Genomic DNA, 22,156 nt, shown 5'->3' with positions numbered 1-22,156 from the left:
AGGGAAACATACAACATCTAGTGCATAGCTCACTCCCTCTCTTCAGTGTGTGTCCCACTGGTCAGCAAGTCATGACTATCTCCTAAACATCTCAAATTTCTGTTCCTGCTTCCACACCCACCACCAATGCCCTCACCCACGCTCTCTTCGCCTCCTGCCTGCCAACTCCATTTACTTCAGTAACCAGACTCGTTTACAATTTAAAGTGTACTCTGTCTATGCCTGGGTCTGACATGGAGCTTACTGAGAGTTTACTGCTACAGATAAATGCTATAATTTTTAACTGCACGAAAACAATAAAATACTAATGAACAATCTAAATTACTTGCTAATACCATAAAAGATAAAGCTGGTCTTTCACTATTAAATAGCCTTAAAAATATTTTGCAAGGTGTTCCCAGCCTACTCCTCACAAAAGAAAAAAATTATCAAAAGAAGGGATATAATGATCACTCCCTCATGCTTTTTACAAGTAAGGGAGCTAACCAATATACTGGACTTCTTCAGAATTACTGTATGTTTTTGGAAACAAACTCACACCTGCATTCATTATCTTAATTTGAGGAACGGAGAGTAAAAATAACCAAACTTAATTACTTAAGTACAATAACAAAAACAAAAAATTACCTCTGTGAATTAACTATGAGACTTTTCCATGATTTTGACATGATTTTTTAGCAGTAAATCAGGAAATGACTTTCCTCTTTTCTGAGCATCTAGGAGGTGCTGGATAGGCACTGGGATACAAAGATCACTAAGATTTGACCCCTGCCCTTGAAGAACCCTTTACAGACTTCTTTAAAGACACCTCTAACATGAAATTTTCCATTTCAAATTGTAAGTGTAAAACACAAAGGTAAAAAATACAGAAAGAATAAAGCAAGAACTAAAAGATTATAAGCTGTGAAATAAAATGTGGTGGACAATCGAGGTAATGTGACAATTAGCTCTTTGGAATTATCTGTCATGCAAAGATCTGTGACATTTAAGGAACGCCAAGCAGTGGTACCCTCAGAAGTGACATTTTAACCACTGCTGAACAAGCGTGCAAGACAAAAATGGCACAGAAGCTAAACTCCCACTGCATAATTTTTAAACATATTATGAAGCAGTACGACTAAAATGTGAAGACATCTGAAAACTCCTAACCAATACCTCAAGTTCACAGAGTCTTTCCTGAAATGCTTTAAACTGACAATTAACAAAAATAAAGGTGGTTCAATGTCTAGCCATAATGGAGACTGGGAGCCTAATAATGGTTCCTATTTATTGGACCCTTACATTGCCTTAGAAACTGTTCTAAGTGCTTTCTACCCAATATGCCATTTAATCCCCATAGCAATTCTTTAAGACCGATATTATTATTCCAATTCTACAGATTAGGTGTAGGTGTAGAGAAGTAACTGCTTTTACGATACACATCTAACATGCAGGGGACTTCTAGGCCAGCCAATCTTACTCAAAAACCCATAATGATCTTACCAATATGCCTTACTGCCTCTTCAGTACTGCCTAAGAGCAGGATACATTAAATAAAGATTAAAAGAAGTATGGAATTTAATTGAAAAGTGAACGACAAGGCCTAAAGGAGGGAAGGCATACCCATAGGAACTACTTTATAGGCCTGTCTGAATATGGCCTCTCAGGCATAGTGTGAGAGTTAACAGCTTATCATCCAAAATAAAAGCAACAACTGAAGCTTCACTACAACAAAACTTACTTTAAATGCATGAAACAGTGGAACCACTGTTTTATCCACAATCCTTTATCTGAACAATACATACATCCCCATAAACCTTCATCTGAAATGTCTGAAATGTTGCTATCACCATTAACCCATGAAAGCAAGCTTACTGTTAAGTAGGCAATGAAATGGAGGCTCGAACTTTGACTGATAACCAAGTCATTGCCCACAACTGGTCATGGCATCTCTTTAGAACAAAAATAATCAGCAAAGCTGTGTACATTACTAGATGATGATGATGATGATGAGGCTAGTACTTACAATGGAATGTCTCACAACCTCACTGGATAGGTATTCCCACTATCCCCATTTTAAGAGAGGAAAGAAACTGAAGCTAAGAGTTTAACCATTATCTAGCGAACAACCAGGGATTCTCACTACAGAGCCTTTACTCTTAGAACATAACCTTTATAACTTCTAACAATTAAATCACTCAAGCTTTACTTGAAGAAAAAGGCCAAAGAAAGTCTGACAATATAATTTTGTGTACAGTTTTTGTCCTAATTATGGATATGTAACAATAGCTAAAAACAATCGAGATAAATGGGAAGGGTAGAAAGCAGCAGACACACTGGATATTTTCCCTTGAGAGGGACTTCACACCACCTCGTGGGAAGCAGCATGGTTTCACACTGATGTAACCCAGTCTCAGGACATTACTCAGTCCCAGCACGATGACAGCCACACTTATAATCACAGACTTTCCTCTCACCCCCTCCATAAACTGGACTTTCTGCTCTGGGCCCATCAGTACTCACTGACCCTCATGGAGACTACTCTGGTGGTAAACTTCCAGTTACTCGGCAGCAAGCTATTGTCTGAAAGGGGGCCTATCAGGTCAGCATTCAGAACTCCTGTTTGCACAAACAGCTATGCATGTCCATGTATGAGAAAAAAGGCAAATCATCATGCCCAAAATAAGGCTCTCAAGCATTTCAGAGATCAGGTATTCTCCAAAATGCTAAAAGTGATTTTTCACCAACATTTAATCAATATTACACACACACAGGTAAGAGACTGATTTGTCCCAAATCTAATATTTAAGTTATAAAATGAGCTGGCAAGTTGGTGGAATAATTCAGATATTCCTAGAAACTCAGATTCTCTCAGCCTAGAGCCTCACTGGAAACTTATGTACTAAGTCTTACCAAATATAGCTTTGGATCAGTCAGAAAGATGGGCAGGACACTGGGGCTAGCCTGGGCAAAAGACTTGGTATTTTCAATTCTAAAAGATTTTCTCAAGTGAGGCCTTAACTGTTCACAGTAACATTTCAGATTAGCGATCCTTCACAAACCCCCAAATGCAAAAGGAATTGACTTTCAAAGCAGTTTCTTGTGTAGAAAAAGAAGCTCTCAAAATAAGAAAATTGTAACAGGAAAAAATCTTTTGCCTTATAATACAGACTTTCCGTAAGTAATTACATACAGTCAAATAACAATCAATTACATATTCAATGTAATGAAAGTTTGCAAAGATTCTCAACTATTTAAAGGCAGTCATAGGACAGTAAGTTCACTTTCAAATCACCCAAATAGTTTGGATAAAAGACTTGTTTGCAAATTTAAGCCAGGGCAAGGGTTCAATCACTCTTAGGAGACAGACTTCATTTGCAACAGGTCCTCTTCCTTGGTTGTAAGCCAGTAAAACAGGAATTTCTCACTTATATGCAGAGTTTTCTTTAAAGGCATAGACCATATAGAAGCTTTGCTTGTGAAATGATAGTCTACCTCAGCTTGCAAGCCCTACCTATGACATCACTCAAGTCATTTCTCAATCAACAAAGCAAGAGACAATGAGAGTCCACTAGGACCTCTCATAAAATTCTTAGAAAGAATGACAGGTCGGTGTTTTAATGTGCCAAACAAGTCTAATAAATGCACTTAAAGTACCCAATGAGAAAAAAAAGTAACTTTAAGTTCCCAGTGACAGTCTGGATTCTGAATATGGCGGGGAGCGGGGTGGGAGACAAACGAGGAGATTCAAAAATGTGGACCGGCTCTCAATGGTGTCATTCACAGGGGCCTGTGAGCAGAGCATGCTGTTCATCAATGATACGGTTCCCACACTCAGTGGGGCAGGGGGACTTAGACACAGAGCTGAAGAAGGCTTAAGGAGAGTAAGCAGGAGAGGGAGAAAGTTTCACACTCTAACAGAACCCAAACTACAGCCATCTCAGAGTAAGGCTCTCCTCAAGTTTCCCTCCTGCCACACATTCTGCTGTCATTTCAAGGTCTCTACTCACTTACCACAAATTAGCCGAGTAAATAATCTTTTTAAAGATGTCTAGATTATTCTGGACAAAAAACATTAGTAATCAAATATCTTTAAATATTATTCTTTATTAGGGTAATGGTGATTCCCAAGCATTTCACTTTAACCTGTTTTTTGCTGTTATCACCAGGACATTCACCTGTTTTCTTCAGGCTCATGATTTGAAATATGTCTTGAAAGACAAAAATTGCGGCATTAATACTGGTCAATATGAAAGTTCTTTAGACTTACACGTGTTTTTTTTAAAGGAAACTGATTAGCTTTAATTGTAATGTGATTTGAAATTTGAAAGTTCTTCTATAGAGATTTTAAAGGCCCCTAAAAGCACTTAACTAAATATCTTTAAGTTCCCGGCACAATAGTAAAAGTTAAAAGAAAAATCATCACATCTGATGTAACGCCAGAGCTAGTCAAGGGCCTAGTGGTCAGTAATTATTGTCAGGCTGTGTGGCTGGAGGTATTGGTAGGGTGGAGGATACACTGTTTCCTGTCACAACTGAACTCACAGTCTAATTCAAGTGCTAAAGAAAGGTTTACACATATAACCAGATAGTTACATGCAGTGCTACCTCCACCTGCTCCTCCAGGAATGCAGAGAAAGGTCAGAATGGACTGAAATGGTCCGGGGGGAAGGGGGGGACCCCTGCTGAAGGAGAGAGCCCTAGAGCTTAAAGGAAGAGTGGTATTTGTTTTGGCTGAAGCGTTTTACAGGGAGCAGAGAACTGGCCCAGATAAAAAGATGGCATGCGTGGGCAGGAAGGAAGGCTGCACTGCCAGCACCTCAGCCCAGACACGGATATGAAAATAACGGGAGAGACCTGCAGCTGCCCTCTATTAATTCCTGAATTTCACCAGAGGAAAAAATTCAGATTGATCGCTAAGATTCTTTTTTCCCTAACAATTAGCTCTTTATACACTTTCACCTGGCCTAGGAAAGAAAAATCCTTTGTCTAGGATGCCATAGGTATAGTGCTGCCTCCAAGTAAGAATAAACGATGACCTTCTGTGGCCCCTTCAAGACCTATGATTCATGTTTCATGGAAATATTGAGAAATATTCCATTAGAAATGAATCTGCTTTCACAGCATATTGTATGTTTCCTGTGTTTTTCTTCCTTCATTATCACCAAGGACATTCCCATGAAAACAAAATCTTGTTTTTTCCCCAGAGTAACCATATGCTTTACATTGATTTGCTCTGAATTTCCAGACTGCCTTTTCATGGCACCACAATGAGCTTCTGGGGTCTTTCTAGTGACGTCATAAATGTCCTATAGAGAAAATTATTAGGCTGACAAATTCGACTACAAGCAGAGGGGGTTGACCTCACATGGTGTCATTTCAAAGTTTCCAGGAAGGCCTGCAACCAGCTCCACTCCCTCCCCCTAACCCCTCCCCCCAGCCCCCAGCAATTCTTACTGTGCTGGCTAGTGCTGAAATAGCAAAGCTATCAAGCTGACAGTTTCAACCACGGTGTAAGCAATGGGGATGACTTCAAACTTTCCCGGAAGGCCACCACCACCAATCGCCGCACTCTCCTTCCCCGCCGAAAAAAACACCTCCCCATCTGCTGGCTGGTGTTGAAAAAGCACAACTAGAGCTTCATTCTCTTAACTTTAATCTTTAGTAAAATACAAATGCATCTTTTACAAGTTGCCATTACAATATGACTCAATTTCAGATCCTTTCCTAACCAGTCCTCTACCACTGTACCCGTCCTCTTCCAGCAACTGAAGCTGGAAGCCCCACCTAGAAGCTCAGCCCACCCCAACTCTGGGCCCAATCCTGACTCTGGACAGAGATAATTTAAGGACTTCTAAATCAATACTCCCTGTATCAAACTATCCTGCTCTCACTTCTGTGAACAGGGTACCTGTCTCATTCCAAAGACCCCGTCTCCACCATCCACTTTTGCTCTGTAAACCATCTCTATCTCATTCTGGTCACCTGAGTACTCACCTAGCATCCTTCCCAGAATCCTGTTACTCCAGGAATAGGAACCCATCTTGCTCTTGTCACGTGCCCAAGAAAATGGAGTCGATTTGAGTTCATGATTCCCTGACGTAAAGCCACGGAGCAAGGCAATAAAGAGCTCTGCTGTTTCTCACTAGATGACTTTATTTATTTTTTAACATCTTTATTGGCGTATAATTGCTTTACAATGCTGTGTTAGTTTCTGCTGTATAACAAAGTGAATCAGCTATACATATACATATATCCCCATATCCCTTCCCTCTTGTGACTCCCTCCTACTCACCCTATCCCACCCCTCTAGGTGGTCAGAAAGCACCGAGCTGATCTCCCTGTGCTATGCGGCTGCTTCCAACTAGCTATCTATTTTACATTTGGTAGTATATATAAGTCCATGCCACGCTCTCACTTTGTCCCAGCTTACCCTTCCCCCTCCCCACGTCCTTGAGTCCATTCTCTACGTCTGCATCTTTATTCCTGTCCTGCCCCCAGGTTCTTCATAACCATTTATTTTTTTAGATTCTGTATATATGTGTTAGCATACGGTATTTGTTTTTCTCTTTCTGACTTACTTCACTCTGTATGACAGACTCTAGGTCCATCCACCTCACTACAAATGACTCAATTTCATTTCTTTTTATGGCTGAGTAATATTCCATTGTATATATGTGCCACATCTTCTTTATCCATTCATCTGTCGATGGACACTTAGGTTGCTTCCATGTCCTGGCTATTGTAAATAGAGCTGCAATGAACGTTGTGGTACATGACTCTTTTTGAATTATGCTTTTCTCCAGGTATATGCCCAACAGTGGGATCGCTGGGTCATATGGTAATTCTATTTTTAGTTTTTTAAGGAACCTCCATACTGTTCTACATAGTGGCTGTATCAATTTACATTCCCACCAACAGTGCAAGAGGGTTGGTTCCCTTTTCTCCACACCCTCTCCAGCACTTATTGTTTGTAGATTTTTTGGTGATGGCCATTCTGACCAGTGTGAGATGATACCCCATTGTAGTTTTGATTTGCATTTCTCTAGTGATTAGTGATGTTGAGCATTCTTTCATGCGTTTGTTGGCAATCTATATATCTTCTTTGGAGAAATGTCTATTTAGGTCTTCGGCCCATTTTTGGATTGGGTTGTTTTTTTGATATTGAGCTTCATGAGCTGCTTGTAAATTTTGGAGATTAATCCTTTGTCCCTTGATTCATTTGCAAATATTTTCTCCCATTCTGAGGGTTGTCTTTTTGTCTTGTTTATGGTTTCCTTTGCTGTGCAAAAGCTTTTAAGTTTCATTAGGTCCCATTTGTTTATTTTTGTTTTTATTTCCATTTCTCTAGGACGTGGGTCAAAAAGGATCTTGCTGTGATTTACATCATAAAGTGTTCTGCCTATGTTTTCCTCTAAGAGTTTTATAGTGTCTGGCCTTACACTGAGGTTTTTAATCCATTTTGAGTTTATTTTTGTGTATGGTGTTAGGGAGTGTTCTAATTTCATTCTTTTACATGTAGCTGCACTATATGACTTTAGATGTGTGAATTAGCCTCTAAAGGTCTCAGCTTCCTCATGTGTATCTGTCATACCCATTCAATGAGAGAATACATAAGGCTAAGAGTTGAATAAATATTAGCAATGATAGGGATGTTAATCACAGTGAAAGGATAGTAACAACTTGTGCTGGAATTTATAAACATATTGCCTATTCCCACATTCTATGTTGATATGCTCTACCTACCTGGAGTGAAGCATTCACTAACTCACACTGGAACTCAGATGAAGGGGGGTATGAGAGCACCTGGGCTGAGTGGCTGTCTGTTATGCATGAGTGGCCAACAATGGGTCTGGACTGGGGTTCCTTCCAGTTCCTGCAGTTGATCCTGTTGTCCCAGGGCCACCCAAGCCCTAGCAAACCACTTGGGGTTCCAGGTCACCCTCATCCTGTCCTGTGTCATTTCAATTAGTTGGGCCAGGTACCAACATGTCCAAATAAAGATAACCACAGTACCTGGGTGTTCAGAAGAGAACAAAGAATAGGAAGGCTCAGTAAGCCAAAGATAAATGGCTCTACAATTCTTCTTTAGTCAATGGAATTTTTTTAAATCACTGAAAGGGGTGTTAGTGTCACTTATCTCCAAGTACCATCATGAATAAATACAAAGTTTCCATTGTGGACAGAGCAATATACTTGCTAAATTCCCTGCAAAGTATACCAGTTACGAATTGGACCCACAAAAAGTGAGGAAGAGGCTAACTAGACGAACACACACACACACTCTTCAGACACCAAAAGTAGAAGCAGTTGGCATTGAAAAAGTGGATTTTATATATGTTGATCCATTCAGCAATTTGCTTTTATAGATTCTATTACACATACTCAGTTGTAGAGGGACACAGTCTTCTAGCCAATGCATAGGGTTCCAATGTTACCCTGACCAGAAGCTCAACTATTCTCTTACTGAACTGGAAATATCAGCTTCATTCTATGTAGGTAAAATAACTTTTCATCTAGTTTTACTAGTGTGTTTTTTTTTTTTAAGATACAGAGTGAATTTTGAGGTTTTATTTGTTGATAATATGTTACAGTTCTACAAGTAGGTAGAAGATTCTGTAACCCATACTATTTTAAAATATTTTTCTCTCTTCTTTTACCTGAAGTTCCTTTGTGTGATCTATCACCGAAGACTAGGTTTGGTTTTTAAATGGTTTAGAACACCAAGATCAATTTTAGGGACACAATGAATGCAATCAGAAAAAACCATTAATGAAATGGTTAAATCATTTCAGATTAACTGCAGTTAAAACCCACTAGGAGGGCTTCCCTGGTGGCGCAGTGGTTGAGAATCTGCCTGCCAATGCAGGGGACACGGGTTCGAGCCCTGGTCTGGGAAGATCCCACATGCCACGGAGCGACTAGGCCCGTGAGCCACAATTGCTGAGCCTGCGCGTCTGGAGCCTGTGCTCCATCCGCAACAAGAGAGGCCGCGATAGTGAGAGGCCCGCGCACCGCGATGAAGAGTGGCCCCCACTTGCCGCAAGTAGAGAAAGCCCTCGCACAGAAACCAAGACCCAACACAGCCATAAATAAATAAATAAATAAATAAATAAATAAAATTTAAAAAAAAAAAAAAAAAAAAAAAAACCCACTAGGATTCTAGCCTAATGAGTTTTAATTTTTTTTCCTAAATTTTTGTTCTTATAGTTTCAAAAACAAGTAATGAAACGACACAGCAGCACACTCTGCTATTATGCAAAACAATAGGAAGATCAACTTTTTCCATGCAGCTCATTACGGAAAACTAAAACTAAAGGGCATTTTCCTTCATTTTCTTTATATATTGGTGAGCAAGCCCAAGTATTAAAATAAGACCTCTGGTCAGATTCCAGTCTAATCAATAACCTAGTACTGAACTCAATTACAGGCCAATTTACCATTTGCCCCATAATCCCAATCACTGCCAAAAAGAGCTGTCACACAGTGCCCTCCAACACAGCAGTATTTATAGACTAACTCCATATCTGGATTGATCTTCCTACACAGAACCCCACATGCATCAGAGTACCTAAGCGTCTTTCTTTCCTTAGTGAACTATCGAGAAGAGGCACCGGTGTTACACAAACTAGAAATTCACTGAAATGCCGTAGGAGCGGTACTTAAAGAACTACACCCAAGGAGCCTCACCTGCTCCTGGAGCTTATTGAGATAAGCAGATTCTGGACTCTGAGCTGATGCTGTACTGGAATAAGGCTTCTGCAGACCTTAGGAGGGGGTACCTTGCATGTGGGAGAGACACGGATTATGAGGGCCGAGGGTGGACTGCGGTGGGCAGCTTTCTGAAAGTTGGCTGCTGGTATTCATACTCTGTGTCATCCCCTTTCTGGAGCGGGCTGGACATACCACTCCCTCTTGCCCTTTAGTTGCTGCTCCGATGACGCTGCCATAATGTAAGCGCCCCCATGGAGAGGCCACTTAGCAAGGAACACAGGGAAGCCGCCTGCCACTAGCCCACAAAAAAAACCAAATCCTGCCAACAACCACTTAGGCGAGCCTGGAAACAGACTGACACTCAGACATGCCTTACGGTGACTGTAGCTCTATCTAGCCCACACCTGGAGTTTAGCATTTTGAGAGGCCCAGAGCCATAGGACACAGCTAAGCTGTGCCTAAATTCCTGACCCACAGAAACTGTAGACAAGAACTGTTTTAAGCTACTAAATTTGAGTAATTTGTTACTCAGTAATAAATAACAGATATTTAATACATATTTTTACCTCTAAAAGCATCATTTGGATAGCATCACAATATGTATTTGAAACTTTTACCTAATTTGAAAAAGTACTTGCTGTTATCATCTGGAATTTTAAGCTCTCTTAAAAATCTCTGCATTTTTCAGGACTACCAAATTCCGAAATATATGAATACAATGCAAGCTTTCCCAAGTTAATTTAATTCACTTAAAAGTCAATAGAATACTCAAGATATTTAACTTTGTCACTTATATATCACAGGCCCACATCAGCATTAAGGAGCCCCTAATAAAAGCAAAAAAAAAAAAAATCCAAGATAAATTTTACTTCTAGAAAATCACATGCAGACTCAGAGATAAACTCTACTTCCATAAAATAATAAATAAAGGAAAACTTCTTTGATTAGAAAGCTTACAAAAAACTTCCTTACCTTGAATGCACTGAAGTGTTCCATCCTCCGCTCTTATTGTAAAAGTCTCACCTGGATTAACTTGAACGAGAATAACCTGCCAAAATAACACAGTAATTTCAATTTAATACTAGAACATCTGGGGATTTCTCTTCAACGATTTCATTACCTAAATTTATGTACTAGACAAGAAGTATGTGGCACAGAATCTTGTATAAACACAAAACTTAGGATATGTCTTAGATCTGGTTCAAATTTGAGGGGGGTAAGTTCATGCATTTGAATTTAGCTAAGTGAATTCTCCTGTGTTGCTTATGCTATGTAACTAAAAAAAAAAAAAAAAAACCCCGATGTTAAGATACTTTTTCTTTCAGACAATTCCTTTTTTTCTTTCACTAAATCAGAAACAACAATTAAAGAAGAAAAAAGACCAGAAACTATAACTTGCAAAGGAAAATTGAACAGAGAAATGAGTTTCTGATCTAACACTGTTGCATACCATTCCCAAGTATCTATTACTGACCTGAGTCTACTGTGTAACAGTAGAAAGCAATTTATAAGAAAAATGTTTGGGGGGGAAAAAAAAAGCGTGTATAGAACCTGGAAATAACAATGAACAGTATAAAATAAATATTACAAATAAGACCCATCAAACACTCAAATTTTCGAATCTATTACCTAAATGTCAATGTTTTAGTCATATAACATAGATATTTAGTTATCAGAAGACAACTTCCGAAAAGACTAAACCACGGATGCCACGGCAAAGTATGTTCTTTTAAGAACCTCAGTTTTAAGTTCCAATCTCATTTAGTTCCTTTAGATAACAAAGGTAAAAAAAATCACTAATTTATATCTAAATATAAATTAAAGGACATAACAAAGCTTAAAAAACTGTAGTTAAAAATTACCATGTGCGAGACTAACACTATTAAAATAATGACTATATATTTCTAGAAACTGGAAGGATGTCAGTGTCACATTCATCTTATAGTTCTTAGAGCAAGCCTTGTTCCTCCCTGCCTCAAAACCATCAAGCATACTGTTCCCTCTGTCTGCAATGCTCTCTCTGCACTCCTTCATCTCTGCCCACCTTATTCCTTCCTCAACCAGCTAACGCCCATTCATCCTTGCCAGATTAAGAAGTGGTATTTGACTCTCAGGACAGGCCAGGTCTTGCACTATGTGTTCTCAAAAAACAAACGAACAAAACTCTACTCCTTCCTAAAATTTACAATTGCAATTAATTAACTAAGGAATTATTTTTGTGTCAGTCTTTCCTTTAATCTAGGCTCTCTAAGGACAAGATCTGACACAGAATAAGTGCTCAAGAAATACATTTACTGGGCAGATTGGTTCAACATGGCAGAATAGAAGGACATGCTCTCACTCCCTCTTGCGAGAACAATGGAATCACAACTAACTGCTGAACAATCATCGACAGGAAGACACTGGAACTCACCAAAAAAGATAACCCACATCCAAAGACAAAGGAGAAGCCACAGTGAGATGGTAGGAGGGGCGCAATCACAATAAAATCAAATCCCATGACTGCTAGGTGGGTGACTCACAAACTGTAGAACACTTACACCACAGAAGTCCACCCACTGGAGTGAAGGTTCTGAGCCCCACGTCAGGCTTCCCAACCTGGGGGTCCAGCAACAGGAGGAGGAATTCCTAGAGAATCAGACTTTGAAGGCTGGGGTGATTTGACTGCAAGACTTCGACAGGACGGGGGGAAACAGAGACTCCACTCTTGGAGGGCACACACAAAGTAGTGTGTGCTTCGGGACCCACGGGAAGGAGCAGTAGCCCCATAGGAGACTGAAACAGACCTACCCGCTAGTGTTGGGGGGTCTCCTGCAGAGGCGGGGGGTGGCTCTGTCTCACCATGAGGACAAGGACACTGGCAGCAGAAGTTCTGTGAAGTACTCCTTGGCATGCGCCCTCACAGAGTCCGCCATTAGCCCCGCCAAAGAGCCCGGGTAGGCTCCAGTGTTGGGTCACCTCAGACCAAACAACCAACAGGGAGGAGACCCAGCCCCACCCATCAGCAGGCAAGCAGATTAAAGTTTTACTGAGCTCTGCCCACTAGAGCAACACGCAGCTCTACCCACCACCAGTCCCTCCCATCAGGAAACTTGCACAAGCCTCTTAGATAGCCTCATCCACCAGAGGGCAGACAGCAGAAGCAAGAACTACACTTCTGCAGCCTGTGGAACAAAAACCACGTTCATAGAAAGATAGACAAGATGAAAACGAAGAAGACTATGTACCAGATGAAGGAACAAGATAAAAACACAGAAAAACAACTAAATGAAGTGGAGATAGGCAACCTTCCAGGGAAAGAATTCAGAATAATGATAGTGAAGATGATCCAGGACCTCGGAAAAAGAATGGAGTCAAAGATCGAGAAGATGCAAGAAATGTTTAACAAAGACCTAGAGGAATTAAAGAACAAACAAACAGAGATGAACAATACAAGAATTGAAATGAAAAATACACTAGAAGGAATCAATAGCAGAATAACTGCGGCAGAAGAACGGATAAGTGACCTGGAAGACAGAATGGTGGAATTCACTGCTGCAGAATAGACTAAAGAAAAAAGAATGAAAAGAAATGAAGACAGCCTAAGAGACCACTGGGACAACATTAAACGCAACAACATTTGCGTTATAGGGGTCCCAGAAGGAGAAGACAGACAGAAGGGACCAGAGAAAATATTTGAAGAGATTATAGTCAAAAACTTCCCTAACATGGGAAAGGAAACAGCCATCCAAGTCCAGGAAGCACAGAGTGTCCCATACAGGATAAACCCAAGGAGAAACACACCGAGACACATACTAATCAAATTGGCAAAAATTAAAGACAAAGAAAAATTACTGAAAGCAGCAAGAGAAAAATGACAAATAACATACAAGGGAACTCCCATAAGGTTAACAGCTGATTTCTCAGCAGAAACTCTACAAGCCAGAAGGGAGTGGCATGATATACTTAAAGTAATGAAAGGGAAAAACCTACAACCAAGATTACTCTACCAAGCAAGGATCTGATTCAGATTTGATGAAGAAATCAAAAGTTTTACAGACAAACAAAAGCTAAGAGAATTCAGTACCACCAAACCAGCTATACAACAAATGCTAAAGGAACTTCTCTAAGTGGGAAACACAAGAGAAGAAAAGGACCTACAAAAACAAACCCAAAACGATTAAGAAAATGGTAATAGGAACATACATATCAATAATTGCCTTAAACGTGAATGGATTAAATGCTTCAACCAAAAGACACAGGCTTGCTGAATGGATACAAAAACAAGACCCATATATATGCTGTCTACAAGAGACCCACTTCAGACCTAGGGACACATACAGACTGAAAGTGAGGGGATGGAAAAAGATATTCCATGCAAATGGAAATCAAAAGAAAGCCGAAGTAGCAATACTTGTATCAGATAAAATAGACTTTAAAATAAAGAATGTTACAATAGACAAGGAAGGACACTACATAATGATCAAGGGATCAATCCAAAAAGAAGATATAACAATTATAAATATATGCACCCAACATAGGAGCACCTCAATACATAACGCAACTGCTAACAGCTAAAAAGAGGAAATCGACAGTAACACAATAATAGTGGGGGACTTTAACACCTCACGTACACCAATGGACAGATCATCCAGACAGAATATAAAGAGGAAACAAAAACTTTCAATGACACAATAGACCAGATAGATTTAATTGATATTTATAGGACATTCCATTCAAAAACAGCAGATTACACCTTCTTCTCAAGTGTGAACGGAACATTCTCCAGGATAGGTCACATCTTGGGTCACAAATCAAGCCTCAGTAAAGGTAAGAAAATTGAAATCATATCAAGTATCTTTTCTGACCACAACACTATGAGATTAGAAATGAATTACAGGGAAAAAAACGTAAAAAACACAAACACATGGAGGCTAAACAATATGTTACTAAATAACCAAGAGATCACTGAAGAAATCAAAGAGGAAATCAAAAAATACCTAGAGACAAATGACAATGAAAATACAATGATCAAAAACCTATGGGATGCAGCAAAACCAGTTCTAAGAGGGAAGTTTATAACTATACAAGCCTACCTCAAGAAACAAGAAAAATCTCAAATAAACAACCTAACCTTACACCTAAAGGAACTAGAGAAAGAAGAACAAACAAAACCCAAAGTTAGCAGAGGGAAAGATATCATAAAGATCAGAGCAGAAATAAATGAAATAGAAACAAAGAAAACAATAGCAAAGATTAATAAAACTAAAAGCTGGTTCTTTGAGAAGATAAACAAAACTGATAAAGCATTAGCCAGACTCATCAAGAAAAAGAGAGGACTCAAATCAATAAAATTAGAAATGAAAAACGAGAAGTTACAACAGACACCACAGAAATACAAAGCATCCTAAGAGACTACTACAAGCAACTCTATGCCAATAAAATGGACAACCTGTAAGAAATGGACAAATTCTTTTTTTTTTTTTTTTTAGTATTTGTTTATTTATTTATTTATGGCTGTCTTGGGTCTTCGTTTCTGTGCGAGGGCTTTCTCTAGTTGTGGCAAGCGGAGGCCACTCTTCATCGCGGTGCGTGGGCCTCTCGCCATCGCGGCCTCTCCCGTTGCGGAGCACAGGCTCCAGACGCGCAGGCTCAGCAATTGTGGCTCAGGGGCCTAGCTGCTAAGTGGCATGTGGGATCTTCCCAGACCAGGGCTCGAACCCGTGTCCCCTGCATTGGCAGGTGGATTCTCAACCACTGCACCACCAGGGAAGCCCTGGACAAATTCTTAGAAAGGTATAACCTCCCAAGACTGAACCAGGAAGAAATAGAAAATATGAACAGACCAATCACAAGCACTGAAATTAAAACTGTGATTAAAAATCTTCCAACAAACAAAAGCCCAGGGCCAAATGGATTCACAGGTGAATTCTATCAAACATTTAGAGAAGAGCTAACACCCATCCTTCTCAAACTCTTCCAAAAAATTGCAGAGGAAGGAACACTCCCAAACTCATTCAATGAGGCCACCATCACCCTGATACCAAAACCAGACAAAGATACTACAAAAAAAGAAAATTACAGACCAATATCACTGATAAATATAGATGCAAAAATCCTCAACAAAATACTAGCAAACAGAATCCAACAACACATTAAAAGGATCATACACCATGATCAAGTGGGATTTATCACAGGGATGCAAGAATTCTTCAATATGAACAAATCAATGAATGTGATACACCATATTAAAAAACTGAAGAATAAAAACCGTATGATCATCTCAATAGACGCAGAGAAAGCTTTTGACAAAATTCAACACCGATTTATGACAAAAACTCTCCAGAAAGTGGGCATAGAGGGAACCTACCTCAACATAATAAAGGCCATATATGACAAACCCACAGCCAACATCATTCTCAATGGTGAAAAACTGAAAGCATTTCCTCTAAGATCAGGAACAAGACAAGGATGTCCACTCTCACCACTCTTATTCAACATAGTTTTGGAAGTCCTAGCCATGGATATCAGAGAAGAAAAAGAAATAAAAGGAATACAAATTGGAAAAGAAGAAGTAAAACTGTCACTGTTTGCATCTGACATGATACTATACATACAGAATCCTAAAGATGCCACCAGAAAACTACTAGAGCTAATCAATGAATTTGGTAAAGTTGCAGGATACAAAATTAATGCACAGAAAACTCTTGCATTCCTATACACTAATGATGAAAAGTCTGAAAGAGAAATTAAGGAAACACTCCCGTTTACCACTGCAACAAAAAGAATAAAATACCTAGGAATAAACCTACCTAGGAGGACAAAAGACATGTATGCAGAAAACTGTAAGACACTGATGAAAGAAATTAAAGGTGATACCAACAGATGGAGAGATATACCATGTTCTTGGATTGGAAGAATCAATACTGTCAAAATGACTATACTACCCAAAGCAATCTACAGATTCAATTCAATCCCTATCGAATTACCAATGGCATTTTTTACGGAACTAGAACAAAAAACCTTAAAATTTGCATGGAGACACAAAAGACCCCAAATAGCCAAAGCAGTCTTGAGGGAAAAAAATGGAGCTGGAGGAATCAGACTCCCTGACTTCAGACTATACTACATAGCTACAGTAGTCAAGACAATATGGTACTGGCACAAAAACAGAAATATAGATCAATGGAACAGGATAGAAAGCCCAGAGATACACCCACGCACCTATGGTCAACTAATCTATGACAAAGGAGGCAAGGATATACAATGGAGAAGAGGCAGTTTCTTCAATAAGTGGTGCTGGGAAAACTGGACAGCTACATGTAAAAGAATGAAATTAGAACACTCCCTAACACCATACACAAAAATAAACTCAAAATGGATTCGAGACCTAAATGTTAAGACCAGACACTATAAAACTCTTAGAGGAAAACAGGAAAAACACTCTTTGACATAAATCACAGCAAGGTATTTTTTGATCCACCTCCTAGAGTAATGGAAATAAAAAGAAAAATAAACAAATGGGACTTAATGGAACTTAAAAGCTTTTGCACAGCAAAGGAAACCATAAACAAGATGAAAAGACAACCCTCAACATCGGAGAAAATATTTGCAAATGAATTAACAGACAAAGGATTAATCTCCAAAATATATAAACAACTCTTGCAGCTCAATATTAAAAAAACAAACAACCCAAACCAAAAATGGGCAGAAGACCTAAACAGACATTTCTCCAAAGAAGACATACAGATGGCCAAGAAGCACATGAAAAGCTGCTCACCATCACTAATTATTAGAGAAATGCAAATCAAAACTACAATGAGTTATCACCTCACACCAGTTAGAATGGGCATCATCAGAAAATCTACAAGCAGGGGAGGAGCTTCAAGACAGCAGAAGAGTAAGACGTGGAGATCACCTTCCTCCCCACAAATACATCAGAATACATCTGCATGTGGAACAACTCCTACAGAAAACCTACTGAATGCTGCCAGAAGACCTCAGACCTCCCAAAAGGCAAGAAACTCCCCACGTACCTGGGTAGAGCAAAAGAAAAAAGAAAAAATAGAGACAAAAAAAATAGGGACGGGACCTGCACCAGTGGGAGGGAGCTGTGAAGGAGGAAAGGTTTCCACACACTAGGAAGCCCCTTCGCGGGCGGAGACTGCGGGTAGCGGAAGAGGGAAGCTTCCGAGCCACGGAGGAGAGCACAGCAAGAAGGGTGCAGAGCGCACAGCGGAGAGATTCCCGCACAGAGAATCGGTGCCGACCAGCACTCACCAGCCCGAGAGGCTTGTCTGCTCACCTGCCGGGACGGGTGGGGGCTGGGAGCTGAGGCTCGGGCTTTGGAGGTCAGATCGCAGGGAGAGGACTGGGGTTGGCGGCGTGAACACAGCCTGAAGGGGCTAGTGCACCACAGCTAGCCGGGAGGGAGTCCGGGAAAAGGTGTGGAGCTGCCGAAGAGGCAAGAGACTTTTTCTTGCCTCTTTGTTTCCTGGTGCACGAGGAGAGGAGTTTAAGAGCGCCGCTTAAAGGAGCTCCAGAGACGGGCATGAGCCGTGGCTATCAGCGCAGACCCCAGAGACGGGCAGAAGACACTAAGGCTGCTGCTGCCACCACCAAGAAGCCTGTGTGCAAGCACAGGTCACTATCCACACCTACCCTCCCGGGAGCCTGTGCAGCCCACCACTGCCAAGGTCCCGCGATCCAGGGACAACTTCCCCAGGAGAACACACAGTGCGCCTCAGGCTGGTGCAACGTCACGCTGGCCTCTGCCGCCGCAGGCTCGCCCCGCATCCGTACCCCTCCCTCCCCCCGGCCTGAGCGAGACGGAGCCCCCAAAGCAGCTGCTCCTTTAACCCCATCCTGTCTGAGCGAAGAACAGACGCCCTCAGGCGACCTACATGCAGAGGCGGGTCCAAATCCAAAGCTGAACCCCAGGAGCTGTGTGAACAAAGAAGAGAAAGGGAAAACTCTCCCAGCAGCCTAAGAAGCAGCGGATTAAAGTTCAACAAACAACTTGATGTACCTGCATCTGTGGAATACCTGAATAGACAACGAATCATTCCAAATTGAGGAGGTGGACTTTGGGAGCAACGATATATATATATTTTTTCCCTTTTTCTCTTTTTGTGAGTGTGTATGTGTATGCTTCTGTGTGTGATTTTGTCGGTATAGCTTTGCTTTTACCATTTATCCTAGGGTTCTGTCTGTCCGTTTTTTTTTGTCTTTTTTTATTACTTAAAAACTTTTTTTCTTATTTTTTATTTTTTATTTTAATAACTTTTATTTTATTTTACTTTACTATTTTATTTTATTTCATTTTATTTCATTTTATCTTCTTTCTTTCTTTCTTTCTTTCTTTTTTTTCCTCCCTTTTATTCTGAGCCGTGTTGAGGACAGGCTCTTGGTGCTCCAGCCAGGCATAAGGGCTGTGCCACTGAGGTGGGAGAGCCAAGCTCAGGACATTGGTCCACAAGAGACCTCCCAGCTCCACGTAATATCAAATGGCGAAAATCTCCCAGAGATCTCCATCTCAACGCCAAGACCCAGCTCCACTCAACAACCAGCAAGTTACAGTGCTGGACACGCTATGCCAAACAACTAGCAAGACAGGAACACAACCCCACCCATTAGCAGAGAGGCTGCCTAAGATCATAATAAGGCCACAGACACCCCAAAATACACCACCAGACGTGGACCTACCCACCTGAAAGACAAGATCCAGACTCATCCACCAGAACACAGGCACTAGTCCCCTCCACCAGGAAGCCTACACAACCCACTGAACCAACCTTAGCCACCGGGGACAGACACCAAAAACAACGGAAACTATGAACCTGCAGCCTGTGAAAAGGAGACCCCAAACACAGAAAGGTAAGCAAAATGAGAAGACAGAGAAACACACAGCAGATGAAGGAGCAAGGCAAAAACCCAACAGACCTAACAAATGAAGGGGAAATAGGCAATCTACCTGAAAAAGAATTCACAATAATGATAGTAAAGATGATCCAAAATCTTGGAAACAGAATGAAGAAAATACAAGAAACGTTCAACAAGGACCTAGAAGAACCAAAGAGCAAACAAACAGTGATGAACAACACAATAAATGAAATTTTAAATTCTCTAGAAGGGATCAATAGCAGAATAACTGAGGCAGAAGAACGGATAAGTGACCTGGAAGATAAAATAGTGGAAATAACTACTGCAAAGCAGAAAAAAGAAAAAAGAATGAAATGAACTGAGGACAGTCTCAGAGACCTCTGGGACAACATTAAACGCACCAACATTCGAATTATAGGGGTCCCAGAAGAAGAAGAGAAAAAGAAAGGGACTGAGAAAATATTTGAATAGATTCTAGCTGAAAACTTCCCTAATATGGGAAAGGAAATAGTAAATGAAGTCCAGGAAGCACAGAGAGTTCCATACAGGATAAATCCAAGGAGAAACACGCCAAAACACATATTAATCAAACTATCAAAAATTAAATACAAAGAACAAATATTAAAAGCAGCAAGGGAAAAACAACAAATAACACATAAGGGAATCCCCATAAGGTTAACAGCTGATCTTTCAGCAGAAACCCTGCAACCCAGAAGGGAGTGGCAGGACATATTTAAAGTGATGAAGGAGAAAAACCTACAACCAAGATTACTCTACCCAGCAAGGATCTCATTCAGATTTGATGGAGAAATTAAAACCTTTACAGACAAGCAAAAGCTAAGAGAATTGAGCACCACCAAACCAGCTATACAACAAATGCTAAAGGAACTTCTCTAGGCAGGAAACACAAGAGAAGGAAAAGACCTACAATAATAAACCTAGAACAATTAAGAAAAAGGTAATAGGAACATACATATTGATAATTACCTTAAATGTAAATGGATTAAATGCTCTCACCAAAAGACATAGATTGGCTGAATGGATACAAAAACAAGACCCATATATATCCTGTCTACAAGAGACCCACTTCAGACCTAGGGACACATACAGACTGAAAGTGAGGGGATGGAAAAAGATATTCCATGCAAATCGAAATCAAAAGAAAGCTGGAGTAGCAATTCTCATATCAGACAAAATAGACTTGAAAACAAAGACTATTACAAGAGACAAAAAAGGACACTACATAATGATCAAGGGATCAATCCAAGAAGAAGATATAACAATTGTAAATATTTATGCACCTAACATAGGAGCACCTCAATACATAAGGCAAATGCTAACAGCCAGAAAAGGGGAAATTGACAGTAACACAATCATAGTAGGGGACTTTAACACCCCACTTTCACCAATGGACAGATCATCCAAAATGAAAATAAATAAGGAAACACAAGCTTTAAATGATACATTAAACAAGAAGGACTTAACTGATATCTATAGGACACTCCATCCAAAAACAACAGAATACACATTCTTCTCAAGTGCTCATGGAACATTCTCCAGGATAGATCATCTCTTGGGTCACAAATCAAGCCTTGGTAAATTTAAGAAAATTGAAATCGTATCAAGTATCTTTTCCGACCACAACACTATGAGACTAGATATCAATTACAGGAAAAAGTCTGTAAGAAATACAAACACATGGAGGCTAAACAATACACTACTTAATAACCAAGAGATCGCTGAAGAAATCAAAGAGGAAGTCAAAAAATATCTAGAAACAAATGACAATGAAAACACGACGACCCAAAACCTGTGGGATGCAGCAAAAGCAGTCCTAAGTGGGAAGTTTATAGCAATACCATCCCTACCTTAAGAAACAAGAAACATCTCAAATAAACAACCTAACCTTACACCTAAAGCAATTAGAGAAAGAAGAACAAAAAAACCCCAAAGTGAGCAGAAGGAAAGAAATCATAAAGATCAGATCGGAAACAAGATCAATAAAACTAAAAGCTTGTTCTTTGAGAAGATAAACAAAATTGATAAACCATTAGCCAGACTTATCAAGAAAAAAGGGAGAAGACACAAATCAATAGAAGTAGAAATGAAAAAGGAGAAGTAACAACTGACACTGCAGAAATACAAAGGATCATGAGAGATTACTACAAGCAACTCTATGCCAATAAAATGGACAACCTAGAAGAAATGGACAAATTCTTAGAAACGTACAACTTTCCGAGACTGAACCAGGAAGAAATAGAAAATATGAACAGACCAATCACAAGCACTGAAATTGAAACTGTGATTAAAAACCTTCCAACAAACAAAAGCCCAGGACCAGATGGCTTCACAGCCGAATTCTATCAAACATTTAGAGAAGAGCTAATACCTATCCTTCTCAAACTCTTCCAAAATATAGAAGAGGGAGGAACACTCCCAAACTCATTCTACGAGGCCACCATCACCCTGATACCAAAACCAGACAAAGATGTCACAAAGAAAGAAAACTACAGGCCAATAACACTGATGAACATAGATGCAAAAATCCTCAACAAAACACTAGCAAACAGAATCCAACAGCACATTAAAAGGATCATACACT

General features: G+C 40.0%; 1 protein-coding gene across 4 annotated transcripts in view; it reads right to left on the bottom strand.

Moving 5' to 3' along the window:
- The window catches only part of FNDC3B (fibronectin type III domain containing 3B), a 350,839-nt gene that overhangs the window by 235,239 nt on the left and 93,444 nt on the right, over window positions 1–22,156 (bottom strand). For all 4 annotated transcript variants that reach the window (XM_082458921.1, XM_082458919.1, XM_082458922.1 and 1 more), the window contains one exon: window positions 10,666–10,741. In XM_082458921.1, the coding sequence (XP_082315047.1) occupies window positions 10,666–10,741 (76 nt within the window). The remainder of the gene's footprint in view (window positions 1–10,665; window positions 10,742–22,156) is intronic.

Source organism: Balaenoptera physalus, assembly GCF_965194825.1.
Source record: "Balaenoptera physalus genome assembly, chromosome: 4".
Taxonomy (NCBI): Eukaryota; Metazoa; Chordata; class Mammalia; order Artiodactyla; family Balaenopteridae; genus Balaenoptera; species Balaenoptera physalus.
This window is presented reverse-complemented; position numbering and strand designations above follow the sequence as displayed.